Source organism: Dryas octopetala, chromosome 4, assembly GCF_963921425.1.
Source record: "Dryas octopetala chromosome 4, drDryOcto1.1, whole genome shotgun sequence".
In the NCBI taxonomy this organism is placed as follows: Eukaryota; Viridiplantae; Streptophyta; class Magnoliopsida; order Rosales; family Rosaceae; genus Dryas; species Dryas octopetala.
In genome coordinates this window covers 6,101,070-6,120,595 of record NC_141369.1, presented here as the reverse complement: position 1 = coordinate 6,120,595, position 19,526 = coordinate 6,101,070, and the positions used below count along the sequence as shown (strand labels likewise).

At 32.9% G+C, this 19,526-nt stretch overlaps 1 protein-coding gene across 1 annotated transcript; it reads right to left on the bottom strand.

The window, feature by feature from the left end:
* Positions 1 to 644: 644 nt before the first annotated feature.
* LOC147286337 (potassium channel SKOR-like) lies at positions 645 to 18,286 on the bottom strand. The gene is made up of 14 exons (XM_086239111.1): positions 18,158 to 18,286; positions 17,390 to 17,746; positions 10,273 to 10,497; positions 9,940 to 10,003; positions 8,993 to 9,332; positions 7,711 to 8,006; positions 7,027 to 7,107; positions 6,466 to 6,564; positions 4,633 to 4,854; positions 4,302 to 4,484; positions 3,318 to 3,393; positions 2,921 to 3,215; positions 1,943 to 2,064; positions 645 to 979 (listed from the first exon to the last, which is right to left on the bottom strand). Exons 2-14 carry the CDS (start codon positions 17,677 to 17,679, stop codon positions 732 to 734), a joined length of 2,541 nt encoding a protein of 846 aa, XP_086095237.1. The 5' UTR covers positions 17,680 to 17,746; positions 18,158 to 18,286; the 3' UTR covers positions 645 to 731.
* Between the last annotated feature and the right edge of the window lie 1,240 nt (positions 18,287 to 19,526).

Genomic DNA, 19,526 nt, shown 5'->3' with positions numbered 1-19,526 from the left:
ATTATCAAGCTGTTCTTATGTGTTGAAGCTGCCGGAAATGCTTCTGGGCTGCTGCATTATTTCTTGGATAAGAAGCAACAACATTTTCCTCATGACCTTTCTTCATGTTCTCTCCAGAAATTGGAGTAATCTCTGAGAGAGACGAAGAAAATAGGTGAATAAGAGTACCCACTATACAACCCAGAAGGGGAAGAGAGGAGCATAAAATTGCAGCCTCTGATATTCATATATAGCTTATATGGTTGCTGAAGTTTTGGTTACTTGGAGTCGGATTGAACAATAGCTAGCTTTGGAAGATGCTTTGGTATTTTGGGTATACTTATAATGGTGAGTGGAGTGGGTATTTTGAACAATACTTACAATAGCTTTGTGTCCTTTCAAGAACATTTAAGCGTAGCAACCAAGTCAGGAATAATGTCACTAGCATCATCACTTAAAAGAATATTTATGCAAACTTGTCTGCACAAACCAATAATTAGAGCACGTAACTGTACCTGTAGCTCCAAAATAAATATATATAGTATGGACATTGAGAGAGCTAGTTAATCGATACATTTCACTCAACACGTATTATGATTTGATTGGTTTTATCTCACAAACCTTAACAATGACATGTACTAATGCAGAGATTTATAAATGTAGATTTCATTTTCATTTATTCCAGTTTGCATACAAAGATGACACAGGGAGGGGCTAATACTACAATTACAATTGATGAAAGGCCAAATTGTTTATATCAAATGTGTCTGGCTGACTAAATACAGCTTCTGACCGTCACTGATCAAGTCTACATCAAGAATTTTACCTGCATCTTCTGATAATATAAAGGAACCACTTGAAAATTCTAGTTGCTCTGCTGCTGTTTTGATAAGCTCTTTAATGGTGGGAGGGAGCCATAATACAATTCCAGGTCTTCTATGTTCTTTGCTATCCCATGGGTGGAAAGGGAACACTGTGCATTTCTTCGGGTGCATTTTATCTGCAAGTTGCAACAGAAATTTGGTATTAACTTACCATGGCAGATGTAAGCAAAAGCCACCATGAGGAAAACATACTATTCAAGAAGCTCTTAGCAAGTGAAAAATAAGTGCAAACTCCCTCACCCCTTCCCCCAGCCAAAAAGAAAATGACCATGTTAAATTATTTTCTTTACGCTTTATTAATTTTTTGTCTTTTTATCTACTGATCTGATGTTAAAGACGCAACTTTGCTTCATACAACATGACTCTGAGAACCATGAATTGAGCACTAGTTGTTTAGTTGACCATAAATAATGATTTATCATGATAACCAAAATTCTTTTCTATAAATTAAAATGTTAAATGTATTAAGTGCCAAGGGAAGAAATTCAGGTTGCTCTGATCCCACATGAGCATCAAGAGACAAATTGCAGTGCCAATTAATTCACCCAAATAAAATCAAAGATAAGCCATGATGAAATCCCTTATTATAAAAATTGAATCACTAATTTGTTTTTCTCATTTAGCTCTACAGTACAATAGAAACATCATTTGAAAAATTTCTTGGCCCAATGCGTGCCGAGATTGGGACTGAAAATGATACTTGACTTTTTTCCTTGACCCATTAAGACAGGTCGGTTATTATATTTCCTATTTTAAATTGATATCCATGTCTTGTGCAGATAATAAGAATAGGTCATTAGGTCTAAGGCTTCTTTTCCCAAAACTAAACCTGAATTTTCACCGCGCTCCCCTTGATTTGATAAGTGATGATTACCAGAAAGCATTAACATCTGACTGAGGTATAAAACCTTCCTATAGTTAGAATTTTATTTGTGGCTCATGTTCTCTCTAGTCTCTGGGGGGAAAAGAAAAATAAAAGAACCTTTCGACTAGGCAGTTTGACCTGCCTGAGGGCAATAAATGTAATGTACATTCCATTTCATGTTTGCAAAGATACTATAACAAAATTTTCTAGATACCTGTGATTTCTTCAGCATGGTAAGGGAATTCTGCCAACTGAGCAGCCTTTGCTTCTTCCAGCAATTTAATCAAATTCTTGTTTCCACACATCCGACCTTCATCTGGTGGGGTGTTTCCCCATCTGCAGAGTGGCCAAACAATCATATGGTTGTTGGAGCAAGCACAAAAGTTACTATATCATGTTGTTTCTAGTTGCCCTCTTCTTCTAAAAACTGAAATGAAGACAGAACACACAAAAAGGCAAAACCAAGGGTGGGGATAAAAATTGCAAGACAAGCTAAGTGACCTTACAAATATCAATCAAAGGATAAAGTTGTAGGAGGCATTGGTTAGTCAGCAACGGGTCTATAAGGTTAAGTTTCTAAACTTCATGTCAAACAATACAAGGGAACCAACCTAGAGAAGTCAACATGTTGGCAAAACAGTGAGTTTCTACTGAAAAAATGGGTGCACCACAGTTCTGCTCAATTCAAGTTGGAAGAAATATGGAAGCTCAATCACAATATCAAGCCAGGAAGGTCATCAGATAAGGTTTAGTTCTTCAAGCTCTATTACTGAAGAAACTAAATCATTCAATTAATGAGTTCAAGACTTGTAGACCAAGTAGTAAGTAAAAATAGATGCAAGAAAGGTGAAGAGCACACACTATTTGCCTTGTGTAAGTTTTTTACTTTTTAGAAGGTCCTTGTGTAAGTTTTAATGCATAGGTTTGATACTTATGCATGTTATGGGATGTTGCAGTGCTTAAAACTCAAAAGGCTCATTAAAAATTTGTCAGGCAATAAAAGAGGTGCATGTAGGTTGACGATCATGGAATTCAAGCCATCCTTGCTACAAACTGCAGATTATTAGATCTGACTACTGAAGTCTGACTATAGTTCAGTACTCTATAAACCCTATCCAGGTAACATTATAAACTCCAATGATGAAGATATTTATGTGTCTACATCAAAAGGAAATGAATATTTCAAGTCTACCTGTCCTTTGAGAAAACGCTAGCCCCAGCTTCTAACAGCAATTTTGCCATCATATATAGTCCCTCTGAGGCAGCTATATGAAGTGGGGTCCGGTGATCATAATCTTTGGAGTTTGGATCAATACCATTAGACAATAACCTTTTAACAAATTCTGAGTCCCCCTTTGCAATGGCTGAACATAAACAACTACCGGCATTGTCTATCTTCAAGGAGGCCCCTTCTTTAATAAGTAAAGAACAAACTCGATCATGCCCATTCTTGATGGATTCCAGTAAGGGTGTGTTCCCAAAATTGTCTATGGAAATAAACATATCATCATATTGTGATACTATTTGGGGAACAGATAAAACCAAATATGGACACCTCCAATGCAGCAAATTATTGAATCATAAATTACCTTTGATGTTAATGTCTACTCCTTCCTGAATAAGGAAAAGAGTAATATCTTCATGCCCTCTTAATGCAGCAAGATGCTGTAGTGAAGAAAGACTCCTTTCAGACAAAAGCTATCTCACTTTCTGCTTATCAAAATTGATAATACATAATAGTAAAGTGGGGTGTGTGTGCGTGTGTGTGTGTGTATATAAAGCGGTTTTGTATTAATTTATTGTATTGGCGGAATAACTTTTCAAAGTTACACATAATATTTGTATGATGTAATTATTACTCAATTACATTTGTAATCTGTCTAAATTAAATGTATCTATCACTTAGTGACATTAATGTAGCTCATTAATAGACCTGGAAGTCCAGAAAAAAATTAAATCATCCCAAACTCAAATAAAAAGTTAAAACATCCATACAAATTTAAAGAAAATTTGTCCAGCATCCATGTAAATAAAATTCTTTGAAAAAAATTGATATTCAAAACTCAAAAAGAAGTTGTAAATCTCAAAAAAAAAAAAAAAAAATCACAATCTTTCCCAAAACAAAACAAAAAAAATTAAATCAGCACAAAACCAGCAGGCATGATGCTAGTTGTTTGCTATGCAATTTTCTCTTACTTTTTAATGCGGCATCCTTATAACTTCTTAAAATTTTAATGGTTTTTGTTATAATAATTTTGTTGAATAGTAAACATGGACCTTGTGCAACATAAAAATGTGGCTCGGACCTAATACAATACAAACTAATTATGTTTTTGGACTTATTCTGATTTACCCTTTTAATAATATATATTGGAGAAAGTAAATTCTTTAAAAAAGAAAAAAAGATATGCAAAACTTGTAGCACACACGCATACATATGGTATACCCCATGTAATATATCCCCCATATTCACCATCAGATGGCATGCGTGTTCCAGCTACACACACCTACCAGAGAATTTACAGATGCATTGACAACGATTAAGCTGAAAAATTCATGAGAACGTGCCATACCAAGGGTGATCTTCCATCATAATCTGTCTTGTTGGGATCAGCTCCAGCTCGGATTAAACCTTTTAGATGATAAAGATCTCCATGATAAGCTGCACTATTGACCTTCAAAGCAAGCTCAGCTTCTTGCTTTCCTATATGAAATGTAATGTCTGATTCTAGTTGCTTAATACGCGGTGCTTTACCCTGTAAAAGTTCAGTCATAATGATGGAGACTAATTAGTCAATCAAAGTCGAGTTTGTTTGGGAAAAAAAAATTATTCAAAATCTTTGCACACAGACTTCAAAAGTTTTAAGCACATTATAAAAATATGAATTACCACAGAAAACTTACCTCAAGAAGGTTGTTTAAGATTTTCCGACCATCATAAAAATATATGTCAAGGATACTTGTAAAAGATTGTTTATCAAGTCGCAGAAGCCTACACAATTCACACACCCTAACTGTATAACGTTGGGGAATGTTACAAAGAATAGAGATCTCTCCAAACGAGCTGTTAGGCTCCAAAAGCGAAACAGTTTCTTCTGATCCATCTTCCCCTGTGCCTACCTCCTCCTGTACAAGAATAGCTTTGTTAATCGCGCAACATGTGTGCAATGATGGAAGTAACAATAGAAAAAGACAAAGTGAAGAATGTAGGATGAGATTGGATTGGTTGGAAATGAGATAATATTACCACAATATGTTTAGTTTTAAATCTATTATTAAAATTGTTATAAGGGTAAGATTTTTTAAAGTAATAAGGGTAAGATTGATATTTTCTATTTAACGATTTGATAAAGTTCTCTTAATAATATTGTAGATATAAATCTGTTTTTTGATAACATCACAATCCATATTATCTGTTCGCTTCTCAGGAAATAGCGTCAATGCCAGATCAAAATATTGGGAACAACAGAAAGAAAAGAAACTTTCAACCCTAAAGAGTTGATCTATGACTGCATCAAAGGATGTGTAAACTTATCAGATATTCCATGTTCTTAAAAGTTTATTTTACCAAGGCGATACCATATAAACATGTAACTACAATATATCGGGCATGTTAGCATGCTGTCATACATGTATGGCATGTTAACAAAAATACATTTATGCATACACTGCATATGTATGTACGCATATATCAGCAGTTAAACTGCATAAACATGAGGAATTATCTTTAAGAAAGGGAGAAGTTAATTGCACTAACAAACTTCTTGCACTCATGTGTGAGCGCATCAAGGACTGTGGGAAGCTTATTTTGGAGTGCAAATAACATTTCCCCTTAAAACACTAAAGAGCAGTTTGGCAAACCCAAAAACCCAGGCAAGCTACATAACATGGAATCTGATTTTTCTTAGATATGTTGTTAGTCCCACCATTACATCTTTTTTTGAACTTCTAAGATACCAAAACTAACATAATAACTTCACACCACAACCACCACCACCCACTAGCATCACATGTTGTTGTCTCCCGTGGGTCCTTACCAATAATACCAATACCGTCACCACCCACCCCCCCCCCCCCCCTCTCCCACACGATCATTGCTAGCAGCAGTCCCCCCCAGTCACCACTTCCAGCTACCCACCACCATTACTACATCTACCACCATCCACAATGGCATTACCGCCAATATCAGTAACACCACCACCATCGCAACGCCTTTATCATTGCCACTTCTACCAGTTACACTGCTCCCACCATCATCTTTGGCCATTTACCATTACTATCACCATGAGTACTCATATTACCCCCCCCCCCCCCCCCCCTCCTTTCACTACCAACCCTTCAACTGCCACTTTATCATTGCCAATTCTACCAGTTACACTGCTCCCACCATCATCTTTGGCCATTTACCATTACTATCACCATGAGTACTCGTATTAGCCCCCCCATCACTACCAACCCTTCAACTGCAACCACTGTTTCTACCACCCCACCATCACTCCCTCTACCCCTAATGTCACATACTAGAAATAGAAAATTATGAAAAAATAGTATATAGTTTAAAACTGGACAAAACTGATTTCCAAACAGACTACATAGAATTAGAAACTACTTTGAATTGGTTGAACCAGCTTTCAAATTTCTAAAGACCCCCTAAGAGGACAAGAAATAAAAATGAAAAACACGATATTGAACCAACTAAATACAACCCATCAGTGACTCTAGAATGTGGAATCATACCAGCACACCATGACAGACGAAATAAAGTTGATCTACCACATTTCCTGGTTCCATTATCACTTCTCCTGGGAGAAAAAACTCCTCATGGAGTTTAATAACCTGCAAGATGAAAAGTATAATAATAATTCATTTCATTAATCCACATTAAGTACAGATAGCCATGGACCAAGGGAGATTCAATCTGACATTATATGTGGTGTTACACATGAATACTTCTGAGTGTTTGAGTTTGACACAATTACAATACCAATAGACACATAATGCCATGCTGGTTTAAGGTGGCCTATTTTGGCAAGCACAAACGAATATTTGCATGAAAGTAAACCCTTATGTCCATGTATTGTCTTTGAAAGAAGGTTCCAATTCAAAACCATTTCCATGCGACAAAGTACACAATATGTTGAACGTTTCCAGAAGCACTAATTCGATACAATTTATATTGACTATGATGAACCTGGTTGAACAAATTGAACTTAGTACATAAGAGTAAGATACAATTATCACTGTTTCATTTGAACATATGTCATCTGTTTGTGTAAATGGGGAAAAAAAATGACTTACGATCTGATTGATGAATTCTGTTGAGCATCCCTTAAAGAGAGGAACATTTTCAATGTATGGTAAATACAAAGTTTGTGAAATCTGCAATGAAGAAACAACTATTTTTAATGAAACAGAAGTCTTAGAAAGATACACTCAGCCTACGATATACAGCAGTCTGAATAATGCATATATTTATCGGAATGAAAGTAAAGACTTTCTGAACCTACAGAAGAGAAAGGAAAAGAAGGTATCTTCTTTATTTTTGAAAATCCATAGTAATTATGCATTCGATATGGTAGGTAGGTAGGTTTTTATAATTACTGTCATTATTTTCAAAGCACAAAAAATATAATTACTATATAGAAACCAAACTATAAGGTTATTTTTCTGTACATGCTTGAGTTAGACCATATTTTTTTTTTATAAATTGATGCCAATTGACCTGAGATAGAATGAATGCAGTTGGCTGAGCCAGTCAAGAAAACTTATAGAGCAGTGCTCATAGGCAAATCTTATAGAACAAACTCCTCCCACAAAAAAAAAAAAAAAAAAAAAAAAAAAACCCAAGTATACCCAAAAAGTAAAGCATATAATTGCGAATAACTCAGACCACGCTGATGAATTTAGAAGAAACGTCTTATGGAGTTTCTTGTGTTTAAGTCGACAATAGACAAGGTGCACAAGTTCTTGTTCCTATGTTACCTTAGCACGAATTGAAGCAGGAATGTTCTGGAGAACAGCAGCCTCAGTGTAGCTACTCTCATACTGTAAACGTACATGGCCTTTGATCTGATTACGGATATCTCTGCCAAGTCTATTTCTGTTCATATATTTGATAAGATCCGTCATTTTGTCCCTGAACTTTTCTGTCTTTGATCCTTTTACAATTAATGCTGTCATGTTACCGATCAAATAAGCCCCAAGAACCATGTCAAATGAGACGTAAATCATTATGAATATCATTTCCCTCAGGTTGACTGCATGTATATCTCCATAACCTGTGACAGAAAAAAGTGCTCTTCTTTCATTACTAAAAATTACAAACTGCTAAGTGCACAACAAGGATTATTCTTCCAACTTTAAATATTTTCTTTTACAGTTGTGAATGGGACATGGCAAGTAGAAACCATTATTGAGTACCAACAACAGGATATGGCTCCTTTGGGGATGTTAAATGTGGCCTAATCAACGAATCTTACAGAATCTTAAGCAATTACTTGATAAATTCTATAAAGTATCCCAGACAAAGGAAGCAATGTACAGATTAAGCAACAGAGGGTCACTAGACATAAAATATGGACACGGATGCCACTCTTGCTCTGCGAATAGAGTTCAATAAGTAAAGCAATCTTATGTTATAATCCTTGACCAAGAAAAAAACTAATTTTCCACTATAATATCACTTACAGTAAACCCAAGTATTACCACTAAAGCAATCTCCTAAAAGTAATACCATCACCACCATGACATCGGTTTTAGTTAACCATCAAAAAAGCTACCACCTTAAATAAGTCAAGCTATTGTCACCACCAATGCACGCACATGCAGTAAGGTTTTGTGCAACCCATGATTCAAAACCAACCAATCTTCACTAGGTTGCTTTTGTTTGATCCTAAGAATTTATACCAAATTTTGTTGGTTTTGCAACAAGCAACTGTTTAAAGAATATAATATATGTTGTAAAACAAGCCATGTCTTTTTTGTTATTTGTAGATGTGCTATATAAAGAATGACAGCAATACGAATTGTGTTTACCATGAAAAAGATCGTTTGTGTATATAATAAAATGCTTTTGTTTCTCATTTGGAAAAATCCTGTCTTGCACTGAGTATAATTGCAGTCAAGTTTCTGTCCATGTCTTGAACATTTATAGTCTTTTTGAGTAGGATTGTCGAAATCAAAAGATGGAAAATGAAACGAAAATCAAATGAAGGTAGTGGTTGCAGTTGTATTCAATAAAATAAAAATTAAAAAAGTAACTTACCAACAGTGGCCATGGTTACAATGGCAAAATATAAAGATGTTGTGTAGCGCTTCCATAAATCGATATCTCGAAAGTGTGAATAACTGTAGTCACCCAACTTCAAGCTTCCAATCCATGTGTAGCCCTCTTCTGAAGGAGGCAGGGTGGTAGCCAAATAGTAAAAGATGCAGGCTGCTGTATGTGTGCAATAGAGTTCAACAACAAGAAGCTTTATAATCCTGGTAAACTGGTAATTGATACGAATATCCTTCTCAATGTCTTGAAAAAACTTAGTGACTTTCCGCACCCGACTTAACCTTATCCATAGGAGATACCTCACTTCCTCTCTTCTCCCACAAGCCTATGCCAGAAAAGATTTCACTAAGTGAATAGAGAAGCAGCAACATATTAAAGGTATTATGATAGAAAAACTTTATTACTTAAATAAATCAAGATATATGCTGTAAAATTCTTTTGATTTCATAGAGTCGGTACATATGTCTGCCAATCTCATGCACTGGCTAAACAAGAGTATTAACGAATTAGCATTAATGGGAAACCCACATAAACCTCCCTTGCCTACAGAATACCCTTTCCTTGTAATCCGATTTTGTAAGGATAAGTTCTACCCATGGGTTTAACAGGTCCCACTATCCTAAACAGTTACTTAATTTCTCTTGTGACAATCCTTTACATACAGTTTACCTATCCAAAGTGTTAGCTCAAATTTAAATTGTTAACCCTCAAAAAGAAATTTAAAAGTTGGTTCCACTATCCTAAGTAGTTAATTAATTTATCTCCTAATAATCCTTTGCATAGTATTACCTATCCATTGCAAACCACCACTTGAATACCATTATAAATAAATCCAAAAAAAGATAAATCAAAGAGTCCCTGCTACTCCCTCAAAGTACATACAAGGAGAAAATGGTGTTGAGAGATATGCGTAAACTTGGAAATGGTAGTACCTTGTAGATGTTATCCCAAGGCATACAACCAAGCAGGTCAATGATAAAACTAGATTTCAAGTACCTACAAGGAAATAGTTCAATCAGCACCGGAAATAAAGTAAAAAACTGGAACATGGGTTGTGAAAGTAATATGGGCATTTGCTTGCCTTTTAAGTTTTAACTAAATTCTACACATTACAGTAAGTAAGCAGTGATTATTTGCTACAAAGTTTGAGTAGTTAAAACCCATTATAAGATAACAATGGATCAAACTGTAGTTGAAAAATTGTATGCAATTCTTGCTGAGACAATTGCATAAGAGGTAAGGGCAAGAGGGAAAAGAAAGCAAACCGGAGAGCAATAGGAGTGCGCTTATAGACCATTCGATAGGTCTGACTGTCTCTGTAGGCGAGGAAGAAGTGCAAAACAATGTCCAAAAGGAATGCGACCTGTCCTACTACGTCAAGAATAAAGAGGTTCTCGCGTAAACCCCTGAAAAACCCAAACTCGAAAGGTGTGAAGAAGGATGAGTACACTGCCCATACAAGTATGAATTTCGTCCATGCCCGATACCACCTGCATTTGCTCTTTACATTTCAGCTTACGCCGAGAGAGAAGGAAAAAAATACACAACCAACCCTCTTTCATTGGAGTAACATCTAAAAATTTAAACCCAATTAAATAATATTTGAGGATTGCTATTTCGACCATATCAATTGATCATTTTATTGATCATCTTTTTAATAAAAGTTAAATACAATTTAGGTAGAATTTACATAAGTAAGTCTTATCTTTATTATTAGAGGAATTATCGACAAAATAATCCATTAAAATAGTCCAAATAAATTTATTCACTAAGTAAAGTTGCATGCCACATTGTTCATCCAATTGGTTTGGTAAGTTAGCATGGTTGCCAATTGATGTTAGCTTGGCCAACATTTATTCTTGGCAAGTGTTATATCACACTAATTGCTTGGTGAGCGCTTGACCTAGCAAATGGTAGATGGCAATGTAACAGATTTCAATTGTTTTCTTAAACTTGTATTTACTCAAATTTCAATTCAATAGAATTTTCTTTTATTTAGAATTTTAGAGGGGTGTAGTGTATATAGATTTATATAGACTTTTGTAAACGTTTTTTAAGTAATAAGACTCTTGTAGAATTTACAGATTTTCACAGAGTTCTACGAAATTCTATAGAGTATAAAAATCTTTAGAAATTTGCAGGGGAGAGATCGGATTTATAATGATTTTAAAATACACATAAAAGTCTTTCAAAGTCTATTAAAATCCATCATTAAATGAATTCCATAAAAATCAATGACTTTTTAAATACACCTAGACTTTTCAAAAGTCATTAAAAGTCTTAATTGAATACCACATGACTTTTATAGACTCCGTAAAATTCTTAATTAAATACATATAAACTTTTACTGACTTTTTTAAAATTTTTAAAAGTCTTAATTGAATACAACATGACTTTTAAACTACACAAAAATCTTTTAAAATTCATATACAATACACCCCACTTAGTTTCTTTGTGTTTTTTATTTTTTATTTTTTAATATACATTAAAGAAAATCAAACTCTAAAACACCTACCTTCATGAGAAAAACTTTGGTGACAATTAAGCATCCCACCTCACCATATTAAGTGGCACAACCACACACTTAAAATTTGTCACATGATTAACTTCAGTTACTATTTTTTATTTCATTTTTCTTTTCTCCTCTCTCCTAAAAATCTTGTATCATGGTTAGCACTACCGTACAAAAAATTATACACGTGCAAATTTTAAGTGGGTGGTTATGCCACTCAACAAAGTGAGGTGGCAGGGACTCAAGTTTTTCTCCATCCTTTGGGCTAACTCATTTCTTTACTTTTTGATTGGTTGATTTGAAGTCCTTGATTTTGTAAACATGCATAGTCCAATTAGGAACTTTGGGCCAGTTTGATATTGTTGTAAGGAAAAACAGCTGTAACGTAAAGTCAGCTGTAAAGTAAAGCAATTGAGTGTTTGTAAACTATGTTTTCAAAAGTGTTGTGAGTGCAAACAACAGTATCAAAGTGTTTGGTAAATATTAATATAAAAGTGTTGTGTGTGTGTATAATTACTAAAATGGACATGATGCTAAAAGTGTCTTTCACTTATTTGTTTGATAAAAATAAAATGTTTTTGAAATTTTTGGCTACAAATTTGTATTAGCATTAATTTTTCTAAGAACAACATTATGAAATGAGAGATATTATAATTTTAATTGTACAAATAAAATAACATAATTAATGATCACAATATAAAATATAACTAATAATGAACATATTTTTTAATTTAAAATAAACAAATAAAAATTATAGACCTTTAAATAGGGATAAGAGATGTGATTTTCAAAAATCAATGAGGGTATTATGGGTAAAAAAAAATATTAATTGTTGCTGTGATTCACTGCAATTTTCAAAAGCAAGTAGAAATCTGTTTTTCCTATGGGTAGTTGAGAATTGTGAGGAAAAACAGTTTTTAATTTTTTTACCAAATACTAAAACTGCTGTAGCTGATTGAGAATTATCATCCACATCAACTTTTGGGTCCTCCACTGCAATCTCAAACGGGGCCTTAATCAATTAGGAACAAACATGAAAAAAAGGCGAATCAAGGACCAAAAGATCATGCCTAGAATTAGTATGCCACGTAGGAAAGGCAAATGTGAAGGATGCTATGTTAGACATGCCCTATTATGAAATTAGTATGGTTTGTTTAGTGATACATTTTAAGTAGGGAAAAAAAAGCTAATGATATATAAATATAAATACACATAACGTCAAATGAGTATTTATCTTTCATCCGGGAGGAAAAAAAAAACTTTTAGTGTGCCCCCTATCATTGAATTTGTTACATTTGTTTGTTATAATAGAACACATGATGTGCACATACCTTCAAAACATCCCCTAAAAAGTAAGTTACGGTGCACGGAATGTGCTGAAAAATAACAAAAAATTTGACATAATTGATAATGGGAGGCACATTAGAACTTTTTAAAGTTTAAGATGTATGAAAGCCAAATTATTTGTTCATGTGACAAAGTATATAGCCTATAATTAATGGGCCATTGCTGAAATTTTTTCATTTTTGAATAACCTCTAAAGCGTCACACTCCATCTCAAGTCGGTGAGAAATCCTAAAAAAAAAAAAAAGAAGTTACATGGGACGCTCATACCACATCAATATGGGTCTAATCACTAATAAGAGGATTATGTATTAAAAAATTGGGTTTTTTTTATTGGTAAGGGTCTTAAACATGTTTTATACTTTATTCATTTATAAACCTGTGTACTAATATTTTAAAATATCAAGGACAATTTTATGTAAGCGCTCGTTGTCAAGCTTTCCAATCGTTCGCTTCATTGTAGTTACACCCAATTGTCGCTACACTTTTGCACTACAGTGACACATTTGTATCACTAATAAAAATTAGGTTTTTTCTCTAAAGCCCAAAATCAAAAATGGCTGGACAGGCTAACACCATTATGAATTTATGAGCCAAGCGCTCAACACGGAACTCAAGCACTCACTGCTTTTTATTTTTTCGTTTTTTACAATATAGTAACTATTCAATAGTAACAAGTATTGTCATTGTTTGAAAGAGACTACAAAAAAAAATTTATATAAAAATTATATTTTATAGATATACTTTTTATCTTTTTCTTAGGTAGTGCCAAAAATTAATAAACCTATAAAACATAAAAATTGAAGCTTATATAATCACATTCACCCTAATTTCAACAATCACATTAGTTGTTACTGTTTGTTACTATTTATTACTATAGAGTTAATGTTGAGTAGTGACTATAGATCTAGTACATAAAAAATAATGAAGGGCACATCCAGCGCTCGACCTTGTTTATTCAGCACCTCCTTTTTTTGATCAATTTCAAGGCCTCATTCACAAAACGCAGGCTTCTTTATCATTAAATTGACATTTTTAACATTTCAAATATTAGGTTAGTTGATTTAACATTAGAGGTGTAGAATAGACTTATTTATCATTTACTAAATCCTTTAAACCATGCTAAACATACTCAGCAACACTAGAATAATCTCTAAAAATTCAAAAAACACTAATACAACTGCACTTTTTAGTGTCCTTATATCAACTGCACTTTTTGGTGTAGCAATAGCGTGGCTCTCTTTATTTAGCAATTGTTTTCTCAAATTTTCACCTTTGCATATGCTAACTTTATATATACTATAGATTAAAGATTTTTTAAATGAAATGGGCCTATATATATACGAGCTAGTATATTTATAGGGGCTTTTAACCAAAAATAAAATGAGAACCTGGTAAATTTAGGGCATGTTTGGTATTCTATTAAAAAACTTTTTTTTTTTTTCAAAAACAAAAAAACAAGTTTTAGTCAAGAAAACGTGTTTAGTAGATCAGTTTCAAAAACAATTTTTAGAAACAATTCAAAAATATGCCTCTTTTTAAAAACAATAAAACATCGTTTTTTTCAATTTTTTTTTTGTACATTTCCTTTTTCCTTAGCTCCTATCATTTTTATATTTTAAAAATTGTTTTCAAATTTCATATCAAACAAGGTTTTAAATTTTAAAAATTGATTTTGAAAACTCACATTTAAAAAAAAAATCTTAATTTTTGAAAAAAAAAAAATTGAATAGGATACCAAACGGGCCCTTAGGATCTCATTTGACATTTTTTGTGACAATTTATGAATAGAGTTTTCTTAGGCTATGTTTGGATGAGAGAACTTGGAAATCAGATTTGAGGTTTAGATGGAAATTTACAATCTCGATCCTATTAAAGTACTCTGTTTGGGAACTAAAAAATAGAACTTATCAAATTTTGGTGGGATTTGAAAATGAAATTTGAGTTTTAAATTTCATACAAATTTCCACTTAAATATGTGTTCTTCCAAAATTACATTACAATGGAGACTTTTAGTTAAGTCTTTTAATTTTACAATTTATTGACTAAAGCTTTATGACTTTTAAAATTCTAATTAAAGTCCAATAATATTATAACTATTTCATGTTACATAATATTAGTCCATTAGTTTTTATTTTTTTCACATATATCAGGCGTCGAGCACTCGGTGGTCATTTTCGAGTGCTCAGCAGTGCATTTTGACTTCTTCCTCAAGCCTTAGTTTGTCGACTTTATATTAGGTTTTAACTCTAACATGCTGCCTCCACAAACCTCATTCTATACTCTATGAAGGTATAAGATGAACCTGTACCCTATACCTTCAAAAAATAAAAAAATAATTAATGACATATTTTGTTGATAAGGCAATGGATAAAAGGGCTTTATTTATTAAAAAAAAAAAAGTCAATATTTTTTTTCAAATAAGAAATGTTAGAAGAACTAAATTCTAATTTTTCTTAAATCTTATTAACTAAATAGATCGACCAAATAATCCACTTTACCAATCTCATTATTTTAAGTCCCATTTGGACTAGCCAAACTGTAATTAAATGTTAATTTGGTCAAGTATTATTGTCCTTATCTCCATTAACCATATGGCCAACCTGGATACTAACGTACAGTCGCCATTAACTACAACAAATATATATCTTAATTTACTTTTCGGCTTTTTTTCAGATTAAGAATGTTAATTAATGGTGTGAAGAAAAGTGAAATATAAATATTCCGTCCACATTTATATGATTTTTTTACCAAAAAAAAGGAAACAATTATCCAGTTGGATCTAATTATCTTTACTTAATTTTCCCATTAAAAAATTTTAGTCCAAACTAATGTTGGGTCACAAAAACGGGGTTGACATTGTTCATGAATCATGATAGATATAGTTATAGATAACTACGAGTCAAAGACTATTTATGTTATCCTATAATCGACCATATCGGAAGCCACATCACCAAGAATTAATCAATAAAATAAAATTCACTCTTTCTCTAATATTTTTTTTATTTCTTTGATAGGACTAATATTTTATTTATTAGTACATGTTCTTAATTTATTTAGTTACTTATTTAATTGTTTTTTATCATTACTTATTTAATCGTTGGTGCCATGAGTTGGAGTCCCTGACTACGTACGTACAGACCTGCACATGCAACTATGCAAGGCATTAACACATAGGTTTAATGTTGTGTCTTAACTCTTATTACCCTTCCTCATTCAAAAAAACAAATAATGTTGCAGGCTTCACTAAAAAAAAAATTGTCTAAAATACCCTTCATTCAAAAAAAACAGCCACATAAAAATAATCTAATAAATAAGGGTATAGTTGAAAAATACAATCATTAAAATAAAAAATACACTTCACTACCTTAAAAACGTGAAGAAAGTGATGGGAAGTTATAAAATAATGAGAACCAAATTTAAAAAAAAAAAAAAAACACATAAAAATATTAATTGACACATGCGGAGCGTGTGACAAGAAGTTAGTATTCTTATATAATTTTTCTAATTTTGAATATGTATGATATATAAATAATATTGTTTAACTATTGGATCTTTACGTGTGTATTCATTTTTCTATTATCAAAATATAAAATTTTTACAATTAAGTACCTCATATTTTTAAAGAAATTTTTTATTCAAAAGTTTTTAAAAATATTATTATTTTTTAAATTTGGAGAAAAAGACAAAAATACCCCTGTCACGTCAGCAAATAACGGTTTATTTGACAGAAAAACTAACGGAGGTACTATTTTGACACACAATAAAAATTGAGGTACTTTTTTGTAAGTTTTCAAAGTTGGAAAACTAAGTTGAAACAACATGTAAAATTGAGGTACTAAATTATAATTTACTCTAAATTTATTTATATGTTATACTGTATTTGAACCAAAAACAAACATCTACTCTCGTGCTTACAAAAATTATCTAAGCTCAATTTATTTGGTAATATTTTTGTTTTGGTTCTAGTCTCTCTTCCTCCTATGTATCGTATCTTTCCTCTCTTATCACTTTTTTTTTTTAAAGCAAAAATGTTATTATTACTATTATTAATTTTGGTGAGGGAAGCAAAAACGTTTTTTAGGGGAAGTTAAGGCCTCTAAATGTTATTAAAGTGACACTATCCATTAGTGTCGTGAGAGTGAAGGTTGCATATACATCCATGGGTATTAGGTATATATACAAGCAGTAACATCACCATGTCCACGTATGGTAATTTGTTTGAGCGATCAATAACATCACCATTTGAGACGTGGGACCCACATGTGAGAGTACATGGATTGCGACTAACCTTACTCAATCCAAGAGCAAAATCTAATCATCCAAGTGTGAAGTTTTCACGCTGTGCCTATGATATATTTTTATAGTCATAAAAGTCAAAACCAAATGACTACGACCTTGTCCAGAGTTGAAACTGATCTTTCTTAATTTCCAAAGTTTTTTATTCAATTTTATTCATTGTGTTTCTTAAAAATTTTTTTTTTTTTTTTTTAAAGTAAAATTTAAGAGGCGAACTATATGCGTACCTGTTGTCTGGATGAATAACGAGGCCATTGGAGAAGACGTCTTTGACGCCATTGATGAAGGTGTCGCGGCTGAACAATCTCCGAGTTGAGTTGTCTTGAAGCCCTAACACGTTGGTGAGGAGGTTGAATCGGCTTCCGCGCGACGATTTGATTCGGTCTCTCAGATCCTGCACCTCATACTCTGCTTCCCCCTCATCATCATCATCATCATCATCATCATCAACCTTCGCCTCACGATCGCGATGATTGTCATCGCTCTCTTCCTCCATAACTACTACTCTCCTCGACATTTCACAAACACTTTACGTGCGTATATATGTGTATATGCGATCCAACACCGCGCGCGCGACTCACGTACTGCTTTTTCACATTCAAATTTAAATCAGGAAATCACACTAGCTCGCAGAGCTTCCAATCACACGAAATTAATTAAGCAATGAATCACAAATGAAAGATCAAGAGAGAAGAAGGATATTGTAGGAAAAGACGATGCAGCGAAAGCAAGAATCACAGAGCAGAGCAAGAACTGAAGAGATTGGAGTAAGAATGGCAGAAATTAGAGTTATAAGAATCGCATAGATTGGAGCAAGAAAGGACTGTTTGGATGCCAAGAAAATTGGCGAGAAAACGTGGTCAGGCTTCGAGCTCTGATGCCATGATAACGGACTTGAGACTCAGAGTAGGATCAATATCAGTATATATATCACCATGCTTATGGTTATGGCGGCCCACAGAGAGAGAAAAAAAAAAAAAAAAAAAAAAAAGCACCTTTTTCACGGAAACCTTCGCGATTGGTGTAAAAGATAAATCACGCAAGTTGGAGAAAGCGCGAAGCTCAAAACTGAAAATCTGTTTGTTTTTTTGTTTTGTTTGGTGTTATAAACGAAAAGACTGCAGTAGACTACAGTACTTATCATCGAAACGAAGCTCAAAATCGGTTTTGCGCTTACCAATTTATACTTGCGCAATTCTTTCCATATATGCTGACGTGTTTCCAACACTTCACCTTTTTTATTTTTTTATTTTAATAATCTGCTGCAGCACAGCGTGTACCGCATTTCTAAGGCTTGGTGTCTAAGAAAAAGGAGGGAGGGTGGCGGCGTGGGGTGGGCAATAGGCTGATGGGGTTTTTTAATTTTTATTTTTAATATTATTTGATATAAAATGGAAAGTTGGGAAATGTGAAAAGATCTCAGCCGTACAATTTATATTGGAGGGTTGAGATTAAAACTCTGGTATAGTCTGGCACCAAGAAGACAGGTAGAGATCCATGTCCCTAATTTTTCTATCAATTTTTTAAACCCAAATAATATCATAGACAGCCATTCCATTTATTTTAATTCCTGTAATCTTTCACCAAAACAAAGAAAAAAGATTCCTTAAGTAATGTTCTTGTTTTTTCTTAATTTTTTTATTATGATTTTTTTTTAAATTAGGGGAAGAGGACAGACGATGAGATATATCATATATCAAATATGTGTGGGCCTGAATGAAATTAAAATTAACATAAATTTTTTAAAAAAATATACCAAAAAAGTTTTTTAAAATAAAAATTAGAAACTGAAAACACGTTAAACAATTTTTAGTTTACATATGTCTATAAATTCTCATTTTCTCTTCAGATCTCTTATTTCTTACTTAAATAGTAAATATTGAAAATATTATCGTTGTAAAGACGAATTCCTAAAATTAAATTAAATAACCGCTGAAAGAAAGAAAATTGAACAAAATAAAAAGACATAGACAAAAAATTGTATTAGTGTGTTAATTAGCTCAGGCACAATTTTTATTTTTTTGGCCAATAGGTCAGTACAATTTTAGTGGTATATGCTTGACAAGAATAACCCTCTAACAAAAGATTGGTGCATGTACTTTCATGTCGGACCCCCTAAAAAAATGATTGTAGTAGTCAGTTTTTTTTTAGCCAAGATCGTATTAGTCAGTTTCAACTTTTAACTAGTGAAGCGAGTAAAATCTTGCATTATTGACCATTGACTAATTTTATTACTGATTTTTGTTTTACTCAAATTTTCATGTTTACCGTGGCCAAAAAAAAAAAAATTTCATGTTTACGATCTTCTGTAAAAAAGAAAATACTATTAAATATTTTAAAGTTAAAGCATGGAACCTAAAATTA